The sequence below is a fragment of the Chiloscyllium plagiosum genome, unplaced genomic scaffold (assembly GCF_037043375.1).
Source record: "Chiloscyllium plagiosum isolate Xiang-an unplaced genomic scaffold, Cpla_swu_hap1 HiC_scaffold_28, whole genome shotgun sequence".
Classification (NCBI taxonomy): domain Eukaryota; kingdom Metazoa; phylum Chordata; class Chondrichthyes; order Orectolobiformes; family Hemiscylliidae; genus Chiloscyllium; species Chiloscyllium plagiosum.
The window spans coordinates 13,123,149-13,149,999 of NW_028270166.1; the positions used below are offsets into that span (position 1 = coordinate 13,123,149).

A 26,851-nucleotide genomic window follows, 5' to 3' on the forward strand; every position below is an offset into this window, starting at 1 on the left:
ACTAGCTTTGCCTTGTGTCGGCCAATAAAATTATAATGTGAAAAGATACATCCTCTGATCTTTTGCACTGTAAATAATTGAACCGTCTTTCAGTTTCTCATCACATCCAAGCAGATAGCAATCCACATCTTTGATTAATACTAATTGCCATCTCTGTTTTGAGCCTACATTGTGGATAATTTGATTGATTTACCTCTCAGTTATTTTGATGATTTTGTAGTTCCAACTGGAGATTAACAATTCATGTGCAAAGTTATTTATTCCATGTTGTCAGTCTGCAAGATAGCTAATGGTACAAAGAATTTAACAATATAAATTTGTAAAATGGTTAACCTTCTGTGACGAAAGAAGCCACCTTCTCGAACTGCTGCCGTCCATGATCAATATGCAAGTTGCCTTTAAGAAACATGCTCATGGTGTTCCTATTATTATTATTATTATAACAACATGTGACCTACAGGTATAAAGATTTTGTACTCCATCTTAACTAACCTTAGTTCACCTGAAACATAATACTCCAGTAGAAGCATGCTCCCTTGTTTGCATCGAATGGCCTACTATTAGCCAAGACACTTGTGTGCCTGATGAATGTAATAGTTTTATATCATAGTTGTGCGTTGGATTATCTAGTACCATGATTTCTATGCCAAAATTCTTATGTCATAAATTATGTGTTGGATTATTTAATACCATGACTTCTATGTCAAGTTTCTAATGTCATAGGAGTGTTGCCACATCAGGAAGCAAACTGACACTAACCAATGTTTTCCTTTATATCAATGCATAATAATTTGATTACTTTTCTCCCTGATCACTTTCACACCAGCCAATTAAGTACTTTTAAAATGTGCTGGTTGTTCTTTTGTATAAGTCAACCAATTTGTACACAGCAATGAGATGAATAATCAATGCCACATTGGAAAACAGTTTGGCAACATACTAGAAGTGGACAGACTGAAAGATCAATGGGAAAGGACTGAAATAAAAGGAAGCAACGTGCAATGTGCCACAACAGAGAGAGAGGTACCTGAGTTTTTCAGGGGATAAAGGCTTAAAGAGCATGTCCTACTGGGGAAGCTGTTGATGATCTCTGCCATCTGATACAGCACGAACTACATGTAGGGCCTATCATCAGTACTGCATTGACTGTGAACATGAAAACTGGAAGTGGCTTTTAACACCTGTGCTATACTGCCCTTCCAGTCATCCAGAGAAAACATTTCTGAGATTAGCAAATTTGCTCTTCTCCATCAGAGGCCACTCTTACCCTCATTATGTGAAACATGATTTTGATTTCAAGACTGTTCATTTCCTCCAATAAATCCACTATTCTGTTTGCACTCACTTAATTGCAACAAAATTGATTACACTTTCGAACATATTTTTCCCACAATTTCAACCAGATGCACCTCCACATTTGCTCTCATTTACCAGAATCCAAAATCATTTCAAAACCATATTTTATCAACTTGGCTGTGAAAAGGAACAATAAAGCCTCAAGGCCTACTCAAAAGAATTGGTAAGTTTGATTAACTGTAATGCAGGTATAACCTATTCGCTACTTTGTCTAATCTGCTCTGCTATATTTAATTTTAGGTAAAATTTAATTTTAGTAGTGTCTTGCATGTTTGGATTTAGTTATTCACTTAAGTTTTTTACTTATAAAATCACTGTATAAATTGTTGTGATCCTTTAAAATTTCATCTTGCACTCATCGGAACTAAAAGCCTTTTCATCATGTCTCCCTTAACAGAAATATTGAAATTATAAAATTATACTAGCCAATTATCACTTGAAAATGCAGATAGTAGTATAATTTGCAGATCAGCTGTAAACTTATCTATTTTACATTTGTTTATCACCCAAAGTGCATTTCCCTCCCTTTTACAGTCCAACTCTCATAATTATCCATAAACAAATAGCACAATTGCAGAGTATGGATTGATGGTATGTAATTTAAATTGAATCATTTAGTCATTAGTATTTTATTGGATGCTCCCCTTATCAGCACATGTTCCATTGAAGAATACCTTAGGGCGAGTAATGACCTTCAAACTAATGTTCTTACAATATCAATAATTGGACAGATTTGCTTTACCAAAACTCAAGGCAAGGGATATTTGTTACCTATACTTATACAGATAAGAGATACAATAGCAAGTCAGGTAATGAACGGCCAATGGCAGCATCATCTGTTTTCAACAGAGAAATTGTATTAAAGTTAGCAATTATCGTTGGAGTTCCAAAAAGGAAGAAATAATGTCATTATGATGTAGCACTCTATATATTTCATTCCACTTTCACAGTCATTTCAGCATCTGTGAATATTACATATTATGTACTGAGATTCCTACCATTTAGCTGCTGCAAACTAAATACAACTGGGATTTGCAATGTTTACGAAAAGTTACCTTGGGGGTGATTTAAAACAAAAGCCTACAAATCATTGAGTTCAAGTAACAATTTTTAAAGTTTAAGAGCACATTAAAAAGGAATTAAACAAGATGTAATATTGTAGAAGGTCATGAAGAAAATTTAATAGCGTCAATGGCCTGATTATATGTATCTTATGTAGTCATTTAGCTGGAAGTAATCACAGTACTTGAGATCATGTTGAGCATAAATTATATTATTTTAAAATCAACTTATCCAATTATCAGGTAAATTTCAATCCACTCTCTTGCTCCCATGCTAACATTTCTGCCCTTGGCCTACTGTAGTGTTTCAGTAAAGTGAAACTGAAGCTGGAGGAACAGCACCTTATTTTCTACCGATGCTTCTTACAGCCTTCAGGACACAATATTGAGTTCAACAGCATAAAGAACATAAACCCTATTCTCTAGTCTGATTACACACCTCTCCTCCACTGGCAGTGTCATTTGCATTGGGTTTGCTCTCAGCAAAGCCAATCTATTGTTGACTATCCACAAATTTCACTTATACCTATTTTGGGTCAAAATATCTCCTTTATTACCACAACCACCTGATGAAGGAGCAGAACTCCGAAAGTTAGTGCTTCAACATAAACCTATTGGACTATAACCTGGTATTGTGTGATTTTTAACTTTGTCCTTTACTACTAATAGCATTCCCTTTATCTTTTGCTCTGGGTGCCCTCATCATCTGTTCCATTTACTCCTCCTACCCTTTTGTCAAAAACATAAATATTGTCATTTTCCAGCCCTGCTCAGTTCCACAGAAGAACCATGGGACATGCAACATTAACTGTTTGTTTCTTTCTTAACCATTGTTGCCAGACCTGCTAAGTTTCTCCAGCACTTTGGTTATACAAAACAAAATCTGTACTTCCATATTACATGAAGGCAATTGAAATCCATATTTTGTACCCAAACTTCCCAACAAGATTATTTATTACATTATTTTACATCGAATGCAAAGTTGTGATTCTTTATTTGTTAAGGGCAAATAGATATTACTTATAAGCAACAAAATTAGGCAGATTATCTGAATTAACACCAAGATAATTGATTTTTAGTTTTTGTGAAAAAAATGTGGAAAGCACTCGTAAACATCTAGGAATCTTGAAAAGTAAAAATAGAATTTGACCTGCACTATTTTTCAATTGCACTGATGTCACTTGATTTACTATTTGATCCAGAGTCTAGTATTTTCTTCTGGTGAACTTTAGAGATGTTTTGGGCATTAATTTTGCTGATTTTCAATTAATACACTCATGTCTTTTTACATTGTGTATACTGCAGTCTGATTTAGCAGTTAAAAAGTTAATGAACCATTTGCACCTTCCAAATTAGTCACTTGATGCTGATATTGATTGTAAACCCAAGAAGACAAAACTAAGTACACTCCAGAGAACCTGAACCGGTCTTGTAATACACGAAAGACACAATGTGGTACTGTAATAAGGTTGTGCAAACAGATAATTGATGTGGAAAGAATTTAATGCTCTCCCCCAAAGCTGACATTGGAGGCAATTAATTGGGTGGTCTACCCACTTAAGGGTCTCATTCCTAGTTATGGTAGAAGCCTAAAAAGCAAAAATGAGTTGAGGAGGTCCCTTGTTCAAAGGCAATCCTGATTGAGAGACCCTGCATTAGAAGGCATGGAAGGTGAATGGGTTGCAGAAGTGGCAACAGTGGCAATAAAGAGCCAAGCCCCACCCCTTGTTGACAGCAACCCTTCCCTCCCTCCTCTCCTGTGACCTCCATCCTCCTTTCACTGATCTGTGACATGGATCCCTGTTAATTTAATGCCTCTCTTCCTGTAAACTACTGACAGTAGCCACTGCCTCCTCAGTGGCACTACCTGTAGTACACACCTGCTAGCCTCTGGTAGGTCCACAACTCTCGGGTAAGGGGCAAGGTTTCAGCCTCTGATGTCCTTAATCTTGGGGAAAGCCCAATGCTTACCACCAAGGTACATAAGGGATGCTTAATTCCAGCAGGTCTTTCCCAAAGGAGATGATGTAGCCTCCACAACTGGATTTCAACCAGCACCTCATTCCCCCCTCATCAACATTAAATACTACTCAGCAAGTCAGATGAAGCTGCAAATGATTTGCTAATGCTATCCTAAAATAAAAATAAAAGTGAATAAATTTAGGACGTTTTCTCGTAACTTCAAAAGATTGGCAGGAAGAGATACCCTACAGTGAAAATCAATACTTTCTGCCAATAAGATTTCTATCAGATTACAACCTTACTAATCCTAAAAACCTTAATATTTCAGAAGAGAATTACTCCCCTATGAAAAATGGTTATAAAATTACCCAAATAAGTTGTAATTAAGTAGAATGGGTGAAGCATAAACATTAGCATAGATCAGTTGGGACAAATGACCAATTTCTGTGCTGTTGGTGCTATGAAATGTATCTTTTTTATGGGGATGATTCATGGCTCAAACTTAACTCTGCTTGCCAGATTGCCAATGTCCAAATCGATGCCTTGAGCATATGTGGAGAATAATAGTGCATAGAAACTGAGATAGATAGATAGATAGAAAGCGAATCAAGGGTTACGTGGGAAAGGCAGGAGTGAGGATATGACCAATGTTGGATCAGCCATGATCCTGCTGAATGGTGTATCAGGCTCAAAAGGCCAAACAGCTTACTCCTAATTCTATGTTCTAAACTTTGGGTGCTTGCACCAAGGGAGTGTGAATTTCCAAACTTGGTTCATGGAATCCTCTCCATAAAGTCAGACTCATCACCTAAAAGCAAAATACTGTGGATGCTGGACATTTGAATCAAAAACAGAAAATGCTGGAGAAACTCAGAAACAGAGATAACATTTCGAATGCAGTATCACTCTTCTTCAGGACCTCCAACTCATCAAGATAGGCCTATTCTAACCTGAGCCAAATTCTTTTTACTTATCACTCTCTCTGCCAGCTAACTTTGATTAAGCAACATATCAAATTCAAAATTCTGATTTTTATATTCAAATCCCTGTATGACTTCAACATTCACCATCTCTTTAATGAGGATTTTGTACTTAAAATCCCCATGAACAACCACAACAGGATGTTGGTTCTTACTCTGTCCTTTGGAAAATATCAACATCCAACAATATCAGCTCAAGCTGTAATTAGGCTTAGGCGTTGAGCTGGAATCCACTGTTTCTCACTGACAGGCAAAATTGCTTTGAATTAAGCCTAGTTGACATTAATAAGTTCTGAAAATTTAGTTAGAGAGAGAGGGCAAAATGAGATTATATTATTAAATAACAATTCCCAGAAGTATAAGAATTAACTATCTTGTTTTTCTTTTATTAATTTTATTTTCCAGATGGCTTTTTGGTTGATAATAGAACAGAAATACCAAACCAAGCTCTCAGTAAAAATCTCTGAATGTCCAGAAGGCAAAATTTAAGCATTATTCTCAAAATGCCCTTATTTAACCTTCCTCATAATTTTCCATCATGATATTATCCAGCCTAAGACCTTGCTTGCAGTTGATTTGTTTTTACAAAATCATGTTCAAATCTGCTTATGGATAATACCATGGCTAAATCTAAATATTGATTGCAAAACATTCACAATGACCAAGGCTTTAAAATGAAGTGTTATTTGTAACCATTTATTTAAGAAACCACACTAAAATTGGCCTGGAAATTTAGCCTCAAAATTGCAGTTTGTTCCGTGCTTTCCAGACCTCCCTTGCATTCAATATATGGTATACAAGGAACACGCACTCATCTCAAAGTGTGCTGTCCGACAAAGAGTTGAAGCCCAAAAAACCGGTATGCATTTCCCATGGCTGAGACTGATGCAAATGAGGCATGAGTGCTGCTATTTTTCAGCAGACTGATTTTCAAGCCCATTTCACCGCCAACCTACCTGCTCTAGTCTGCAGCTCACTAGCCCAATAAAGAATACATGTCATGAATCAGATATAGGAAAATTTGTTGCACTCTCCTCCCTAAAGTCCTAAACATGAGCAGATCCAAATTCTTAGATTATTAACAAGACCCAAATCATTCTTTAATACTAATGCAGGGTAAACAAACTGTCAGTGTCAGGGCACATGTGGGCTCACCTCTCACAGCCTGCCCCTTCAAGCCCAGGCAATTCAGTCCTTTTGTCCTATAATAGTCAATTTTCTTCTACATACACCTGATAAGAGGATGTAGCATACCTACAGATTTACGAATTGTTTGTAAACATCTGGTGAGGTTAAAATGAAGGTTAACACTGACAAAAGTATTTTCAACCAGTGCCCCACACTGGTATGATTGTTAAGTGACTGGTGGCTGATGTGAAAGTTGCATGAGCTGAAGGCCAGGAGTGCGCACATCCTAACAGCTATTACAAATGCAAGTCAGTGGAGTTTTATGATAAAGCTCCAGGGAATTACTGTCAGATAAAATGTGGGCAGAGACGTAGGTTTTAATTCATTGGCTCTGCCGAAGGTCAGGAACAGAGCCAGATGGGACCTGAAAATTGAGGCCAGCGGCATTCCAGTTTCCTAATCTTCCCAAGAGCAGACATTTGGTCTAAAGGATCATGGATTCAGCAAAACCCCTCCCCACCTTGCACTGAAAATGGAATTCTAGTTCAGACCAGTGCAGTGATTGTAAAAAGGTCAGCCAGGTGGATTTCATTGAATATGAGCTCCTTGATTGGGGTTGTTAACCTGGTCCATTCAGGGATCCCTGGCTGGCAAAGATAAACAGGAGTGGCAGAGGTTCTGCTCACTACCGGAGTTCTGCTCTGAGCTATCTGAGTCAGTGTCATTTATTTTGTGTGTGGGGCTCGGTGACAGGATACCAGTCTTTGTGGAGTTTTTTCAACCTGTACCAGTCCTTTCCAACTTTAACTGTGTTTTAACTTCCCGCCAAAAGATGGGCAAGCAATCAAGCTTCTTAAGAGCCAGGTCAACAATAATATTAAGGCCTGGCTGAGACCTTCCAGTCATCCTCCGATATTTACCCTAGTCTGTGCTATTTGAGTGTTGTGAGCTTGCACATTTGGCAAAGGCTATAACTAGCATTGTTGCCTCATTAAAGGATAAACCCTAAACAAACAGTTGTCAGAATGAAAAATGCTAATTAGTACCTGGATTCCACTTTGCATATTCCACTATTATTTCGTGATATATTCTAATAGGACCTGAGAAGATACACTCTTGGGCATCCCTCCATGAACAGGCATTCTCTTTCACCTTCTCATTCCAAATCTTTCATTTTCAAACTATCTTTTTACTATCCCATTAGTTTCTCTTTGTCTACCTCTGATTTCTCTCTTTTTCTTCCTCTGATTTTCGTATAGTTACTGAATTAAATTGTTCTTGATTCAGGTCGAAGGAGTGACCTGGTGTAATTTGTTTAAGCTATCCCACCAGAGACAAAGAATAACCTGAATACAGAGATAAAACCTATCTATTATATTTGGAGAAGTGGCTAATCTTACTCATGGGATACATGGTTATTTATAATCCTTGATGAGCCTTGTGGAACAGAGGATTGTACATTTCATCACATGAGCTACTTTCTTAACACAAGGCAGAAAAGCTTAATATTGTTGAGCAGCAACCATCATCTTGAGCTGTGCATTATGTAACTTAATTTGTAGGGGTACAGTCTGTTAATGAATCACTGAAAATCTGCTCATCTTGATTCTGGTGTAACTGTCAGATCATGCCCACTGCAACAATTATTTCCACCCTGAGCCATGACTTTGCAATATTGTCAGGAGAATATTTTATTTGCACATCAATGGATGCTGGAGATCTGAAATAAAAACAGAAAGTATAGAGAATCTCAGCTGGAGAAACTCAACAGGTCTGACAGCATTTGTGCAGAAATTCGACCACTCGTAATGACAGAAATATCTCCAGCGTTCGTGTACCCCACACAGTTGAATGGTTTGATATCCTCACCTACTGTTGAGAAATGCGGGTGCAGTTCCAATGTAGCTAAAATCCCATTCAATTTCTTTGCAGACCACAATAAGAAGTCAATGCAAGTATAGTTTCAAGGTTTACACCCTTTTAATAGGGTTTGAAATCTGCCACACTCATGTTGATTGTAAGTCTCAAACTTCAGATACGGAAAATGTGTTGCTAGAAAAGCGCAGCAGGTCAGGCAGCATCCAAGGAGCAGGAGAATCGACGTTTCAGGCATGAACCCTTCTTCAGGAATCCTGAAGAAAGGCTCATGCCCGAAACGTCGATTCTCCTGCTCCTTGGATGCTGCCTGACCTGCTGCACTTTTCCAGCAACACATTTTCAGCTCTGATCTCCAGCATCTGCAGTCCTCACTTTCTCCTCAAACTTCAGATACCCAAGTTTAAACTTGCTTTAACTTAGATTGGGTTTATACCCAAGCACTGAATTATCTTTAATTACACATAAAGCAATAAGTTCAGTTGTAGGTGGCTGCACTTGGTGAACTGTTTGATCAATATAAATTCAGTTAAGTTAACCTTTATTCAGTCACCAACCTTGTACAGGTCATCTGTTCTTCTAAATTACATAGATTGTCTCAACAAGATGGCTAAAGCATCTAAATCTTTACTGCCTGTCCCATGGCTTGATAATGATAACCTGTACTCAAAACACATTACTCAGATCAAATACAGCCTCTGAAGTGCCGAGGACTTTTTAATGCTAGCAGTATAATTTTCAGCTATTATAATTCTGCTTTAATATTTTTTGTGTTCTATCTCTCTTACTAGTAGGGATAAAAGTCTGACTGTGTACTTTTTCTATCAAAGCAGGAGCTGATATATAGCTTTGTAATGACAGGAGCACTTAATAACCAATCACTGAAGCACTTTTTTTAAGCCCACAAAGTCTAATTTAAGGTTGATTTAAAGCCAATGGAAACTTCTAAAAAAAGATGTTTGTCTCATATTTAAATATAATGGCAGAGTACTTTGTGAAATACAGTCAAAAAGTATAAGTAATATAATATAAGTATGTGAGTATTCACATGGTGTCTAGTTTTCTAATTGAAACTAATGAAAAATGGATTATACTATGTTAAGTCCTACTTCTTGAGTTTAACCCAATTTGAACTTTGTTTGCTATTTTTAACTGTATAACCTCATTTTCCATCATCTTCCCACAGTTCTCAGATACATAAATTTCAAAGCATGAATTATTATTGTATAATATTAGCACTGAACCTGTTGGCTCATTTATATTGAATTATTTTTACAATTAGGATCTCCGTTAAAATAGTTGACAAAAGAATTGCGCGCAGATACATCAGTCATTATTTGCAGAGTGTTACAAATGCAATTTAAACTGTTGGAAGGATTACATAAAAATATCTTTTAATATGGAAACATTGGAAATTGGTTTTCAAATAATAATTGATAAATATGTATTTCTGGGGGGAAAGATAAGAGAATAGAATATAACTCTGCAATAAATGACATGGGGTTCCATTTTCAGGGAACTACATGAAAATGTTTATTTTGTCTCTGGTGTTCAAAAGTGAAGAATATTGGTTCCTGTCCTGTCAATGGAAAATTGGATATGCAATTCATCCTCATAATCAAAGCTCATAAACTTTGATTAAATGATGAAAACAATGCTGTACTGTAATGAGGCTGCACAATGATTCTTATTGGTTTGGGATTATTTTCTTCTGGCTTTTCTTTCTGTCATAGGGGTGCGACATCTGTTGTGTACAGATGTCAAGAAAAGCGAACCCAGAAACAATATGCTGCAAAGGTCCTGCAGAAAACAGTAAGTAAAAGATTTAAACTGATAGTGTGCTTGTACTGTATTGGAGTGTCAATGATTGCAGGTCTTGGATTACTACTGACATTCACAAGGATTAGTGACCAAAACTTTGGACAGTCAATGCAGCAAGGTCTTGCAATCACCTCCAGAGTGATTGCCTCCTGTAGCCAAGTAATTATACTGAGTTGCTGCAGTATATAACTAACCCTGTATCACAAAGCAGAGTAATATTATGATCTGAGATTGCTGAAGCAAACACTATCTCACTGTCAGATTTCAGGACTGTGTGTGGCATGCACACATGGAGAATAACGGTCTTTCAATTTTGGAGTCAGCCTGTATGGAACTGAAACTAGATGGCTAAATGTAAGTGAGAAGTACATTGTTTACTATTTCTCTGAGATAGAGATGAACAAAATGATAGATACTTGGCTTTACACTGATTCAGAACATTTCACAGTAATTGCTGTAAATTTTATTAGCTTATCAATGTGGAGAATTGTGAGGTAACAAATTCGGGAAGACTGATAAGGTGAGGAAATACACAATAAATGACTGGATATTTAGAAGTGTATTGTAGTAGAGGGATCGAGGAGTGCAGATCCTGAAGGTGGCTGGACAGTTAAATTATGTAATCAAGAATGCATCCAGAATACTTGCCTCTATTAACCAAGTTGAAGGAAGATGAGAGGTTATGGTGCAACTTTATAAAACCTTATACGCATTTGGCAACAGAAAGAGACGTGCAGTTCCAGTCATTGCACTGAAGAAAAGATGTGATTGCTCAAGAGATGGTGTTGGGGAGATTTACAGGGTTGTTCCCGAGACTAGAGAACTTTAGTTAGAAAGAAAGATTGGACAAGATTAGGGTAGTTTTCTTTGGAACAGAGGAAGTTGAGGGAAGACCTAATTGAAGTGTCCTAATTGAAGTAATGTGGGTCCAGATAGAAAGGCCTTATTCCCAGTTTTTTATAACCAAGGGGAAAGACTTAGGATAACATAGAACAATACAGCACAATGCAGTCCCTTCAGCCCACAATGCTGTGCCGAGCACTTATCTTAATCTAAGATCAATCTAACCTATACACCCCTCAGTTTACTGCTGTCCATCTGATAGTCTGGACGGCATCAGGACTATGAGTCCTGAAGAAGGGTTACATCTGAAACATTCACTTCTCCTGATGCTGCCTGGCTTGCTGTGTTCTTCCAGCTTCCTGCCTGTCTACTTTGGATTCCAGAGCTGCAGGTTTTTTTGACTCTGTCCTTGTACCTGTCCAGCAGTCACTTAAATGTCCTTAATGTCTCTGACTACTACCACCGCTGACAGTGCAATCCACGCACCCATCACTCTCCGCATAAAGAATCTACCTCTGACATCTTCTCTATGCCTTCCTTCAATCACCTTAAAATTATGACCCCTCGTGACAGCCATTTCTGCGCTGGGGAAAGGTCTCTGGCTATCTACTCTATCTATGCCTCACGTTAACTTGTACACCTCTGTCAAGTCACCTCTCTTCCTTCTTCTCTCCAATGTGAAAAGCCTTAGCTCAATCAACCTCTCTTCATTAGACAAGACCTCCAATCCAGGCATCATCCTGTCAAATCTCCTCTGCACCTTCTCTAAAGCATCTGCATCCTTCTAAATTAACCTGACCAGAACAGGACACAATATTCCAACTGTGGTCTAACCAGGGTTTTATAAAGCTGCAGCAAAAGTTTATAACTGTTAAACTCAATCCCCCTGTGAATGAAAGTCAAAATACCATATGCCTTCTTAACAACCCTATCAACCTGGGTGGCAACTTTGAGAGGTCTATGTAAGTGGACCCCAAGAGCCTGCTATTCCTCCACACGGCCAAGAATCCTGTCTTTAACCCTGTATTCAGCATTCAAATTCAACCTTTCAAAATGAATCACTTCACACTTACCCAGGTTGAACTCCATCTGCCACTTCTAAGCTTAGCTCTGCATCCTGTCAATGGCTTGTTGTAGCCTGCAACAGCCCTCAGCACTATCTTCAACAACACTGACCTTTGTGTCATCAGCAAACGTACTAACCCACCCTTCCACTTCTTCATCCAAGTCATTTATAAAAACTACAAAGAGTATAGGCCCAAAAACTGATCCTTGCGGGACGCCACTGTTCACTGAGCTCCAGGCAGAATACTTTCCATCCACTATTACTCGCTATCCTATTTTGGCCAGCCAATTCTGTATCCAGACAGTCAAATTTCCCTGTATCCCATACCTCCTAACTTTCTGAATGAGCCTACCGTGGGGAACCTTATCAAAAGCCATACTGAAATCCATGTACACCACATCAACTGCTCAACCTTTGTCAACTTCTCATGTCCTCAAAGAAATCAATAAGACTTGTGAGGCATGACCTGCCCCTCACAAAGCCATGCTGACTATCTTTATTCAAACTGTTTTTCCAAATACTGCAATCATAAATCCTATCACTCAGAATCCTTTCCAGTACCTTGCTTACCACAGATGTAAGACTTACTGATCTTAATTCCCAGGGATTGCCCTATTCCCTTTCTTGAACAGAGGAACAGCATTCACATCCATGCAATCTGCCAGTACTTCTCCCATGGAGAGTGAGGATGCATAGATCATCACCAGAGGCACAGCAATCCCATTCCTTGCTTCCCGTAGTAACCTTGGATATATCTGGTCTGGCCCTGATCTATATCTATCTTGATGCTTCCCAGAATTTTCAGCACATCCACTTCCTTAATATCAATCTGTTCAAGTCTATTAATCTGGTCACTGGTGTTTTCACTATCAAAATGGTCCCTCTCTTTGATGAATACTGAAGCAAAAAACTCATTTAGGGCCTTCCCTACTTCTTCAAATTCCAGGCATAAGTTCCCTCCACTATTCCTGATCGGCCGTGCCTCTCTCTAATCATTCTCTTATTCCTCACATGCGTGTAGAACGCCTTTGGGTTTTCCCTAACCCTTCCCATCAAGGCTTTCTCGTGCCCCTTCCTAACTCTCCTCAGTCCATTTTTGAGTTGTTTCCTTGCTACCCTGTAATCCTATAAAGCTGTGCCAGATCCTTGCTTCCTCAACCTTGTTGTGAATGAGAACTTTGAGGAGCCAGGAAACAGGCTTGAACAGATTGAAATTGAAGAAGTTCATATGCTGAAAATTTTGGCAAACATTAAGATTGATAAGTCCCCAGGGCCAGACCAGATTTATCCTAGGTTCCTCTGGGAAATGAGAAAGGACGTTGCTAAGCCGCTGGTGAAGATCTTTGCTTCCTCACTCTCCACAGGAGTCGTACCAGAGGACTGGAAGCAGGTGAATATTGTCCCTCATTTCAAGAAAGGTAATAGGGAAATCCCTGGCAATTATAGACCAGTCAGCCTTACGTCTGTGGTCAGCAAGATTCTGGAAAGAATTCTGAGGGATAGGATTTATGACTACAGTATTTGGAATTCAGTTCTGGCCGCTCTGTTATAGGAAAGATGTAGAGGCTTCGGAGAGGGTGCAAAGAAAACCAGGATGCTGCCTGGACTGGATGGCTTGTCTTATGAAGAGAGGTTGACTAAGCTCAGACTTTTCTCTCTGGAGAGAAGGAGGAGGAAAGGTGACCTGATTGAGGTGTACAAGGTAATGAGAGGTATGGATAGAGTCAATAGCCAGTGACTTTTCCCCAGGGCAGGATTGACTGCCACAAGGAGTCATAGTTTTAAGGTGTTCGGAGGAAGGTATAGAGGAGACGTCAGAGGTAGGCTTTTTACACAGAGAGTTGTGAACGCAGTGGTGGTAGTGGAAGCAGAGTCATTTGGGACATTTAAGCGATTGCTGGATATGCATATGGATAGCAGTGAATTGAGGGATACATAGGTTAGGACAACATTGTGGCCAAAGGGCCTGTTCTGTACTGTACTTTTCTACGTTCTGTGTTCTAACCTTAAGTAAGCTTCCTTCTTCCTTTTGACGAGAAGCTCCACTTCTCTTGTCATCCTTCTCCTTCACCTTACCATTCCTTGCCTGTCTCAGTGGGACAAAGTTATCCAGCGCTTGCAGCAAGTGCTCCTTAAACAGCATTGGCAGAAGACCGTATGTTGGTTCAATGTCCCATCGGAAGGATGAACGCTCCATCAGTGCGACACTGAGTTTTGAACTGAAATGTCTGCAGTGGGACTTGACCTGCAATGTTCTGTCTCTGAGACCTTGCTACCCACTGAGCCACAGCTTTTCTGTTGTGCATTTCCCATAGAACAATTGATCCCAATTTATACTCCATAGCTCCTGTCTAATAGCAGTATAATTTCCCCTCCCCCATTTAAATACCTTCCCATACTGTCTGTTCCTATCCCTCTCCATGGCTATGTCTCCATGGCAGTTGTGATCACTGTCATCAAAATGCTCTCCCATTGTGAGATCTGGCGCCTGTCCTGGCTCATTGCCTAGCACCAAATCTAATATGGCCTCCCCCTTTGTCAGCCCTTTCTACATATGGCAGGAGTTTTAGAGTGAATTAGAGGGGAAATGTTTTCATCCAGAGTCATCAGCATCTGAAAGTCCTTCCTTATAACTCTTATAACATTTAAAAAGTAGTTGAATATGTATTTGAAGTTTGTAATCGACAAAACAATCCCGCCTCAGGTGACTGACTGTGTGGAGTTTGCACATTCTCCCCTTGTTTGCGTGGGTTTCCTCTGGGTGCTCTGGTTTCCTCCCACAGTCCATAGATGTGCAGGTCAGGTGAATTGGCCATGCTAAATTGCCCGTAGTGTTAGGTGAAGGGGTAAATATAGGGGTATGGGTGGGTTGCGCTTCGGCGGGTCGGTGTGGACTTGTTGGGCCAAGGGGCCTGTTTCCACACTGTAAGTAATCTAATCTAATCTAAGACGATGGACCAAAATCTGGAAAGTGGGATTAGGCTGGATGGTTACTTGTCAGTTAGTGTAGAGCTGATGAACCAATAGCTATATTTTACACTGTAGATTTCCAGAGTTCAATACCATAGTCTCGTAGATTTATAAATTATTTTTCTTTCTCCCTGACTTCCACTGTCCAAGCATCTGAGTCAGCATAAGGCTGCACAATTGAAAATGTTGAGTTTTACCTTCCTGCAATCTTGCTAGGTAAATCCTCTTTCCATATCAGGCCCTTGAGTTTTGAATATATTTATGGAACATTAAATATCCACAGCCAAGCCAGGCACAAAAACCACAAGATACATTATGCTATTTTAGTACTCCGGATGCTATGACTGCAAAATAGAACTGAGCTGAACTGAGACTAACTAGACGATAGCAAAAGAGAATGGAGGTGAAAAAGAAATAATCTCATTTGATTTTTCCTTGATGTAACAAATATAGTTTTGAAGTACTATTATTATTTAGACAAAGACAATAACCATTTGTGTACAGCTATATGCCACAAGTGAGAAGAATAGGCCCATTTTTGGGTAGTGTCTGTTCAGCATAACATTTCTGGACAAAGGAAGAACTCCCTGCTCTTTGAATACTACAGGATCTTTAAAATCCACTTGAACCATTTGAACTGGTGAACAGGATGTTGATTTTATATTGTAAATAAAACATTTGGTTTTGAATCTCTATAATAGAGCACACCCTATGTGCAGTACTGAACATATTAATCAGGATTATGAGCTAAAATGATGGAGTGGGACTTAACTCAAAAATTAGGAGAAAGTGAGGACTGCAGGCTAAAGGCGTAGCCATGGGCACCTGTATGGGCCCCGGGTATGCCTGCCTCTTCGTTAGGTACTGGAACAGTACATCTTCCGCAGCTACACCAGCACCATTCCCCACCTTTTCTTTTGCATAATAGATGACTGTATCAGTACTACATCGTACCCCTGGGGAGGAGGTTGAACAGTTCATTAACTTCATGAACACCTTCCACCCTACCTCAAGTTCACCTGGACCATCTCGGACACCTCCCTCCCCTTCATTGACCTCTCCATTCTCCATTTCCAGTGACCAACTCAACACTGACATCTACTTCAAACCCACCAACTCCCAGCTATTTGCACTACACCTCGTCTCACCCTATCCCTTACTCCCAATTCCTCCGCCTCCACTGCATCAGCTCCCAAGAAGACCAATTCCACCATAGAACAACCCAGGCGGTCTACTTCTTCAAGGATGACAATTTCGCCTCCCACGTGGTCAGCGATGTCCTCCAGCGCATCTCCTCCACTTCTCACACCTCCTCCCTTGAACCCCACTCCTCCAATCTCAACAAGGACAGAACTCCCCCGGTCCTCACCTTCCAACCCACCAACCTTCGGATACAATGCATCATCCTCTGCCATTTCCGCCACATGCAAACTGACCCCACCAGCAGACATATTTCCCTCCCCACCCCTATCAGCATTCCGCAGAAATCATTCCCTCCGTGACTCCCTTGTCAGGTCCATGCCTCCCACCACCCCACTGTCCACTTCCCTTTCCACCACAGGAAGTATAAAACCTGTTCCCAAACCTCTTCCCTCCCCTCCATACAAGGCCCCAAAGAATCCTTCCACATCCAGCAGAGATTTTCCTGCACCTCCACACACGTCATCTTCTGTGTCTGTTGTTCTCAAAGTGAGCTCCTCTATATTGGGGAGACAGGACTTTGCTGAACGTTTCAGAGATCATCTCTCGAACACACAGACTAAACAACCCTGTGGCCGAACATTTCAACTCCCCCTCCCACTCTGTCAAGGACATGCAATTCCTAGACCTCGTCCACCATCAGATTCTTGCCACCCAACGCCTGGAGGAAGAATGCCTCATCTTCCACCTTGGGAACCTCCAACCACACGGGATCAATGTTGATTTCACCAGGTTCCTCATCTCCCCTCCTCCCACCTTATCCCAGATCCACTCATCCAATATGGCACACCCTCTTGATCTGCTCTACCTGTCCATCTTCTTTCCCACCTATCCACTCCACCCTCCCCTCTGACCTATCACCATCACCTCCCACCTTCAACTACCTATTGCATTCCTAGCTACCTTCCCCCCAGCCCAACCCCTTCCCATTTATCTCTCAACCCCTTTGGGCCACCCACACATTCCTGACGAAGAGCTCATGTTCAAAACGTTGACTCTCCTGATTCTCGGATGCTGCCTGACCAGCTGTGCTTCTCCAGCACCACGCGTTTTGACTTAAAATCCAAAAGTTGTCAACTTGGAGTATTGGCTGTGCTGAAATAATATTTGAATGCTAAAATTTGTTTTCCATGGAATATTATCATGAGCTGAAAAGGAAATCTTGTTCATTATCTAGATTTTCTAAGCATCCAGTCCCAGTAGTTGGTGACAGTCAGCCAAAATGTTGGTATCACAATTATCACACATATTCCTCACCTCCACACGACCGGTTTCAAAATTTTGGGATTTTCATGTTAATCCACTATTACGTACTAAATAAATTGTGCAGAACATGAAAATTTGGGGAAAGATTTTCTTTAAAAGTCCAATGGCTTTATGCTGATTCTAGTTCTCTAATTATTGCCAAATTACTATTTGTATGCTGTAAGTGAGTGGGAATTAGCCATGTCAGATTGTGTTTTGAGTGAGTTCATACAAATTTTATGTACCTGTAAAAGCAAAACATTTAAACGTAGGTTACCAATCAAACATCATAGTTTGATTAAATACTTGTTATTCCTCCTCTTATGCCACAAAGTCAAGTGTGAAGACACCATTCCATAGATATGATAACAGCTTGTCTGTGCAGTATATCAGCCTTGGCAAAATTCTGCAGACAACAGTTACCAAAAGTAAAGCTGATTGACAAGTCATTTGCATTCTATGCCATGGATTTTTAAAAGTGATGTATAAAAAGCTGAAGTACATTTTCAAACCAAAAACCTCTGTTGATAAATTCAAATGAGTGACATGAACTACAACTGCTGCTTGGAGCTATTACTGCCAGGAGGCATACAGTCATGGTATGCCACTCTGATCTATCCTGACCACCTACTCTCTGATAACTGCTGTAGCAACAACTGTGTGACATGTGTCATCCAACCAGGCCTAAATCCACCTACCTTTCTGCTGCTGTCCACTTTGCTTCATTGAAGAGGTCTCCATAGTTTTCAGCTGATTAAATTGCCAAAATACTGATATTTTCTTTTATCATTCTTTTTGCTTTTGCAATTTCAAGTGTTAGTCTAACTATTACACATTTATATGATCATTTAGTATGGTTACATGTTTTGACAGTGCTGTCTATTTTTAGTTACTGCTAAAAGTATTCTTAAATTGCATCTCTCACATAATTATTTTACATAAAATAACATGCGTGGAGGGAAAAGCTGATCTGGATACCTGGTTTTCCCAAAGATTTTTCAGGCCTGCATTTCCAAATAAATAAGGTAATGCTCATTGCCACCAGAAAAATTCTGAACCCAGTAACATGAAATTTAAAACATTAACGTTGAAAGCATCTTGTCCAAATCCTTGTAGACAAAGGTGGTAATTCTAATGACCCTAGAACCATAAACTGGGAGGAAGATTAACCAGTAAATTGTCAGGAAAGTTCCCTGACACAATGGTGCTGAGGTTGTTTCCCAGCAGCAGTTTGACTGCCGGCACAGACGAGTGTCAGGTTGGTGGTGGACAGGTGTAGTGATTGGTACTAGGTTGACCTCATTAACTACAGTGTCCTTGATTGGTCCAAGTTAATAATTCCAATCAGGAAAGCCTTGGCTGACCAAAATAACCAGGAGATTAGAATCTCCTCAGTCGCCTTGACGTGCCCATTTGCCACCGAGCGATGGGGATCCCCAGTGGAGAGGTCGCTACACAGAAGTCCTCCCCCTTTCTCTCAGGGATCTGAGGTGGAGGGTGCTGCACGCAGTAGTCCCCTGCAACCGCAGATTGCAGTTGTTCACAGACTCCCAGCCCAACTGCTTGTTCTGTGCTGCTGTGGAGTCAGTGGACCATGTATATATTGGGTGTGGGCGCTTGCTCTCCCTTTTTGATTTTCTAAAAAAAACTTCTCTGTTTTTGGTTGCACTTCAGTCTAACACTCCTGATGTTTGGGCACCTGGTGCAGAGGGGGGAGGGTAGGTCAGAGGATCTCCTCGTTAGTCTGCTCCTGGGCCTGGCCAAACTGGCCATAAACAGGTCCAGGCAGTGGGCCATGGAGGGGGTCTTTAGGACCGATTGCCTGCCCCTGTTCCGTGGTTATCTCCAGGGTGTCCCTGGAGAAGAAGTACGCTGTGTCTACCAAAACCCCTTGAGATTTTCAGGGAAAGGTGGGCACCGCAGGGAGTGGAGTGTATTATTTCCCCCTCCAACTCTATTTTGATTTAATCCCTGCGCTCCTCTTCCCTGTTTGATCATGCAGTATTGCCCTTTGATGTGAAGGGCACTGCTTGTCGCTGGCCACTCGGGTGTTTTCTTTCTTCCTGGTGCTGGAATATAAATAAAGGTTTACACACTTGTTGCTTTTCACTGTGTCCGACACCTGCACACACACGACAAAATATAGAATCTCCTCAGAAGAGGATTGATTCTGAGCTGGCTGGTCACAGCTGGTGTACTGCGCGCTAGTAAATAAAGGGTGACTTGGTGATGGGACCCTACCTCTGTGCAATTATTTCAACAGGCAATTTGAATAACTAATCAAATAATTCACGAAAGAACTGCAGATGCTATAAATCAGAAACAAGAACAGAAATTGCTGGCAAAGCTCAGCAGGTCTGGCAGCACCTGTGGAGAGAAATCAGATTAGATTAGATTCCCTACAGTATGGAAACAGGCCCTTCACTGACCCTCCGAAGAGTAATCCACCCGGACCCATTCCCCTACCCTATATTTACCTCTGACTAACGCACCTAACACTGTGGCCAATTTAGCATGGCCAATTCACCTAACGTGCACACCTTTGGACTGTGGGAGGAAACCAGAGCACCTGGAGGAAACTCACGCAGACACAGGGAGAATGTGCAAACTCCACACACACAGTCATCCAAACTGGGAATTGAACGCGGGTCCCTGGCGCTGTGAGGTAGCAATGCTAACCACTGAGCCATCATGCCAGAATTAACCTTTTGGTCCAGTGTACCTTCCTCTGAACTTGCTGAACTTTACCAGCAATTTCTGTTTTTGAATCACTAACAGTCGAATTAACCACCATTTTCCAGTAGCCAGAGTGTCTGCCAGCTGCATTGAGATGGCTTCCCAGGGGTTAGGGAGGGAAATGGCATCAGAGTGTAAAGCTCAGGGAGGAGCTGGCTGGCAGCAAATTCTGCCTCACGGCCCTAAAACAACCTTTGTTGGTATTTTTCCTTTCACCAGCCAAGTCAACAGTATTTTTTAAAATATAAATTTTAAAATTGCATTGAATTAGATATGGATACAGTTTCAGTGTTTAAAAGACATTTAAATAAGTTATTTTAATTTATTCATGTGGTGTGGATATTTAACCACATTGCTAGGGATCTGGACTCTCATGTAGACCAGACCAGGTAAAGATGGCAGATTTCCTTCTCTAAAGGACATTAATGAGCCAGATGGGTTTTTCCTGATGATCAACAATGGCTTCATGATCACCATTAGACCCTTTAATTCCAGATTCTTCAATGAATTCAAATCCCACCATCTGCTGTGGCAGGATTTGAACCTGGATCCCCAGAATATTAGCTTAGTCTAGCAATAGTAGCAAGATAATGAATGAGAAATGTTTGGAGGGATATGGCCCATAGGCAGGTGAAACTGGTTTGGGATTATATGAACTAGCTGGACCGAAGGATCTGTTTCCACGTCGTATGACTCTCTAAATGACCTCATGTCTTCCAGCCTGCCTCAGCAACAACCACCTTTCGCAATGGTACTGCTCAAGTTCCAGAGCTGCTGGCCTTCTCATAAGGCTTGCAACATGGAGAGCCTGTACACAGTCCAAATTGGATGGCAGGCCAAAAATTGGCCAACTAGGAGGCGGATGTGGTTCTGCTGTGCACCTCTGTGGAAATGGATCATGTCTGCCTCCAGGAATGCGAATTCTCATCATCATTGTACCCCACCCTCTGCCAATTTGACCACCATAAACCCCCTCCTTAACATTTTTGTATAAGAGTTTAAAATGTTGTTTCAATTGTCCTTTTTCTACCAAGTTCCATCCTTTCCTGAAAGTATTGGTCTCTTGCTGGGGCATGGACCAAGAGGACTCAGACACTTGTAACTCCCTCATCCAAGCTGTATTCATTAATTGCTTGCAAACAGCCAATGCTTCAATTTCTAAGAGAGCCACTTTTGTACCAAAAGATGTAAGGCATTATCCAATTTTTCATTTTCTAATCAATGGATACTGAACTGAATATCATTATGACCAACAATTTTAGCTTAGAAATTGAGACCTTCAAACTCTGTGTGACTCATCTTCTAAAGTAATAAATTCATTGAGGCAACATAAGATATTTTATTGAAACCTTAGAACCATTTTAATGTAATTAAAAATCCTCAATTTTATTACAGATTGATAAGAAGATTGCAAGGACTGAAATTGGAGTTTTGTTACGACTTTCTCATCCAAACATTGTAAGTGTGTCATTTATTGAACATTTATTGAACGGAGAATTCAAATGTATGTTTCCTTCAATTTCTGTAATGTTGACTATTTAAAGTCAGTTCCTGATGTTTAAACTGATGTTAATCCAATTTTGACCTTTTAAAGCATCAGCATTCAGTATTTTCAGTGAGAGGGAATAAATGGATTCTGTATACTCATAGACTTATTCAGTCAAATGGCCTGTTTCTGCATTGTAGATTCTGCAAGGGTTTAGTCAGAAAATCTCAGATACCTCTCAAGTCAATGGAACCATCTCAAACCCCAGATTTGTTGTTTAATTGAAAATGATTCTAGCCTGTGATTAATCCTTTTCTCAATTTATCTATCAGTGCAAGACAGTTGGAAAGTTTCAGCGAAGATGGTAATCAGCAACAGCTTCTATAATTAGTCTCAATATTTCTGGTATGGGTATACTGTTGATTGCTATGAAACCAGTTTTGCTTCAAGCACATATGTAGGTGTTTAATGTTAGAATCCCCATTGATTCTGATAATTTTTAAAAGGAATAAATCCCACGATGCAAATGGAAAGAAACCCATCATCAAAATTTCAATTCTTCAAACATTTGCTGTAACAAAGCAACTAAAATAATATCATTTAAACAATCAAAGATTATTTTGAATACAAAGGTCAATATCACTTTATATAATTGATACAACAAATATGTAGGTAACATAGTTACAAACACACACAACACTCCTCACCATGTGCAATCTCAGTCTTTCCAACTCAGTCTCCCATAAACAGAATCTTCAGTAGATTTGGCCCTTGATAGCAGTACTTTATCTGTAGTTCCAGATATGCTTAACACTGAAGAGGTGCATGTGTCCGAATTCTGTTATGAGAAAACTGCTTATGTTTTGTGCAAATATTACTTAGCACTTATTAGTCTAAGACTGGATGTTACCTGGTCTTGCTGCAAATGGACACAGGCTGCATTCATATCCAAGGAGTCACAAATGGAGCTGAATGTTATGTGAAGCCCTGTTTCTGACCTTAAGATGGAGGGATGATAATCAATAAAGCAGCCTAAAATACTAACTTGAAGAACTCCTGCAGTAATGCTTCATTTATTCCAGTTCTGTTAGTGTTCCTTGGTGTCATACTCAGTCAAATGTTGCCTGGAGGCCAAGGGCTAAAGGTCAGCTCTTTTGTCCATGCTTGGACCAAGGATGTAACATGGTCAACAGCTGAGTGGCCTGCATGGAATCCAAAGTCACACTACTAAGCAAATTATCACTGAGCAATTGTCACTTGACAACATAGTCAATGATCCCTTCCATGGTGGCACAGTGGTTAGCACTGGTTAGCAGTGGTTAGCACTGCTGCCTCACAGCGCCTGAGACCCGGGTTCAATTCCCGACTCAGGCGACTGACTGTGTGGAGTTTGCACGTTCTCCCCGTGTCTGCGTGGGTTTCCTCCGGGTGCTCCGATTTCCTCCCACAGTCCAAAGATGTGCAGGTCAGGTGAATCGGCCATGCTAAATTGCCCGTAGTGTTAGGTAAGGGGTAAATGTAGGGGTATGGGTGGGTTGCGCTTCGGCGGGTCGGTGTGGACTTGTTGGGCCGAAGGGCCTGTTTCCACACTGTAATCTAATCTAATCTAATCTAATCATCACATTACTAATGGTTCAGATGATGATTGGAATGATCAAAGTTGTCAAGAAACTGCCACAGCTGTTGAAATATTATCCCAAAATATGTGTAGATATTAGAGGAACAGGTGTTTCCAATGTTCTTGTTTACAGAAGCCACTTTCAATAATTGTGTCCTATCTCTGGACCAAGAGGCTCAGGTTCAAAGTCACTTAAAGAAGGGCATCTTGTGATGCAGTGGTAGTGTCCCTATCTCTGAGCCAGGAGGTCAGAGTTCAAGTTACGCCTGCTCCAGAATTGTGTAATAACAATAATAAGATAAATATACACAAAACATCACTGTAATATCCTGCCACAAGAATGATTTCCAAAACTACTATTTTTACAATGAGGTGACTATGAATGAGCAATTTGATTAACTGTTTGATTATATAAATGATTTGTCGAAGGAATTTTAATGTATTAGTGTTTTGTTATCAATTAATGTTTCTTTCTCAGTTGTGAAGTTGTCAGCAGACAAGCATATAAGCAAACAATAAAACACAACCTTTTCTGTCAACATGTTCATGGTTGATGCTAGGTGAATCGACATGGAAAAAGAAAGGCAAAAGATGAGGTTGATGAGTTGACTTTGGGAGATGCTAAGAGCCTATGGAGATGACAGAGAGGATAGGGAGTGTGAGGCACCATAGAAGGTAGATATACCTGACATGGGATGCAAAGGACAATGAAGGATGGGCATAGAGGATATGAAGGATCATGGAATATGGGAAAATGGGCAGAGGTTGGCACGGCGATTATGGTGGTGGCTACACAGGCATAGGTTGGCATGAAGGAGATATAGTCATCTGGTGGGTTCAGTGGTGTAGGCAAAAAGAATTGGTATGGATAGGGCATCGAGTGTGAGAGTAGTGTGAGTCATAGTCATACAGCATGAAAACAGGCCCTTTTACGGTCCAGCCAGTTGATGCAGAACATAATCCCAAACTAAACTAGACCCATCTGCCTCCTCCTGGCCCATATCCCTCCAAATCTTTCACATTCATTTACTTATCCAAGTGTGTTTTAAACTTTGTAATTGTGCCCACATCCACCACGACCTGAGAAGTTCATTCCACATGTGAACCATCCTCTATGTAGAAAATTTGCCCCTCTCTTTTTTAAATCTCTGTCCTCTCATTTGAAACTCCCCAGCCTAGGAAAAATATTCCTATTACAGAAAATAGGGAAAAATTAACCCTATCTATACACCTCATGACTTTATAAACCTCTATAAGGTCACCGGAGGAGACATGTCTAGTTTTGATCTTTAATTTTAAAAATTAAACAATATCCAGTAGCATCAGGAACTGGCACCTCTCTCCATTTTTCTTGGGTTGCTGGACTGGCTCCCAAATGAGACCGCTGCCCCTAGAATGGCTACCTAAGTAAGGCGTGTGAAACAGAATAAATAGAAGCAGGAGTGATCAAGTCTACTCCATCATTCAGTACAATAATGGCTGATCTTGGGCTTCAACTCCATCTTCCTGACTGTTCTCAGTATCCCTTGTTCAGCCAAGAGAGCCAAAATCCATCTATCTCAGCTTAAATGTATTCAACAATGGATATCCATAACCATCTTCTGAGGAGAATTCCAAAGGCTTCAACCTTTGAGAAAAGAATTGTTTCCTAATCGCATTCCAGTATGATTGGCCTGTTATCCTGAGACTGGGACCCTGTGTTTTATATCGCCTAACCAGCAGAAACCATCTCCCTACATCTACCCTACAAAACCCCTTCAGAAACATGTGTGTCTCAATGAGATTACTTCTTAGTCTTCCAGACTCCAGAAGTCTGGAGTTTTTTTATTCGCTTATGGTGTTTGGGCACCACTGACAGGCCAGGATGTATTGCCCATCTCTAGTTGCCCTTGAATAGGTGGTAGTGAGCTGCCTTCTTGAACCGCTACAGTTCATATGCTATAGACAGGGAGCTAACTACTGTGAGATAGATATCTCCCATTGACAATTCAAAGTACACAAGGGAGGTAGAGGACTTGGTGATCTGATGCAAAGATAACAATCTCTTTCTCAGTGTTGGCAAAACTAAAGAACTGATCATTGACTTCAGAAAGAAAGGTGGAGAATACACCCCCATCTACATCTGAGGTAGAGAGGGTGGATAGTATCAAGTTCCTCAGGGTGACGATAACGGACAATCTGTCCTGGACTTCCCACGTAGATGCGAAGATCAAGAAGGCACAACAACACCTCTTCTTCCTCAGGCGACTCAGGAAATTCAGCATGTCCATAAGGACCCTCACCAACTTATACAGATGCACCATTGAGAGTATACAGTCCGGGTGCATGATGGCCTGGTATGGCAACTGCTCTGCCCAGGGCTGTAAGAAACTGCAGGAGGTGGTTTGCACAGACCTGACCATCATAGAAGCCAACCTTCCATCCGTGGTGACCATTTACACAGCTCGCTGCCACGGAAAGGCTGTCAATATCATCAAAGACCCAGCACAGCCTGGTAATGATCTCCTACAACCTCTTCTGTCAGGCAGAAGGTATAGAAGCCTGAACACATGCACCAGCTTCTTCCCAGCCATTATTAGACTGATGAATGGACTCTGTAGCCTCAAATAATGCTAATCTTGCTAATGCTGATTTAGTCTAGCGCACAGCCTGTGCAATGTAATCTATTTGCCTCTGTCTAAGTCTTGTTGATTGGTACATCTTTGCTTACTATGATTTGCTTGTACCGCTCATAAACAAAGCTTTTCACTGTACTTCGGAACACTGTCAATAAATCAATCAATCACTTATTGGAGATGGTCATTGCCTGGCATTTGTGCAGTGCAAATGTTACTTGCTACTCGTCAGCCCAAGCATGATATTGTCCAAATCTTATTGCATTTCAACACTGACTGCTTCAGTATCTGAGGTGAATGCTGAATGCTGTGCAATCATTGACGAACATCCCCACTTCTGACCTTATGATGGAGAGGTCATTGATGAAGCTGCTGAAGATGGTTGGGCCGAGGGCACTACCTCAGGAACTCCTGCAGAGGTGGCCTGGAGCTGAGGTGAGTGACCTCCAACAAACACAACCATTGACCTACGTGCTAAGCATTACTCCAGCCTGTGGAGCATTTGCCCCATTACTTTCAGTTCTGCTAGGGCTCCTTAATGCCACACTCAGTCAAATGTGGCCTTGATGTCAAGAGCTGTCACTTTCACCTGACTTCTGGAATTCAGCCTTTTATCATGCTGGTTGGCTTACAAGTAGTCCTGTTTGGTGGCTGGGTTTCTTCTTTACCAAACTGGAAACAAGATATGACCTTAGCATGTTCCTTACCATACAGAAGCTGAAGAAACAAAGTATTTTTGGAATGGCAACTCTATGATTTCAACACAATCATTTGAACACGTTATTAGTTTTCATGTATAAAATTTATCATAAAGATAATTCATTGACTGCTTATGAGACATGGTTAGATTTTGATAAAGTTAAAAGGATAACATGTGAAGATACATAAT

The 26,851-nt window shown here is 40.6% G+C and overlaps 1 protein-coding gene across 1 annotated transcript in view; it reads left to right on the forward strand.

Annotated features, from left to right (window-relative positions):
* LOC122565403 (calcium/calmodulin-dependent protein kinase type IV-like) overlaps positions 1-26,851 on the forward strand; it is a 151,295-nt gene that overhangs the window by 45,303 nt on the left and 79,141 nt on the right. Inside the window, exons 2-3 of the mRNA XM_043721352.2 lie at positions 10,096-10,174; positions 21,639-21,701. Of these exons, the coding sequence (XP_043577287.1) occupies positions 10,096-10,174; positions 21,639-21,701 (142 nt within the window). The remainder of the gene's footprint in view (positions 1-10,095; positions 10,175-21,638; positions 21,702-26,851) is intronic.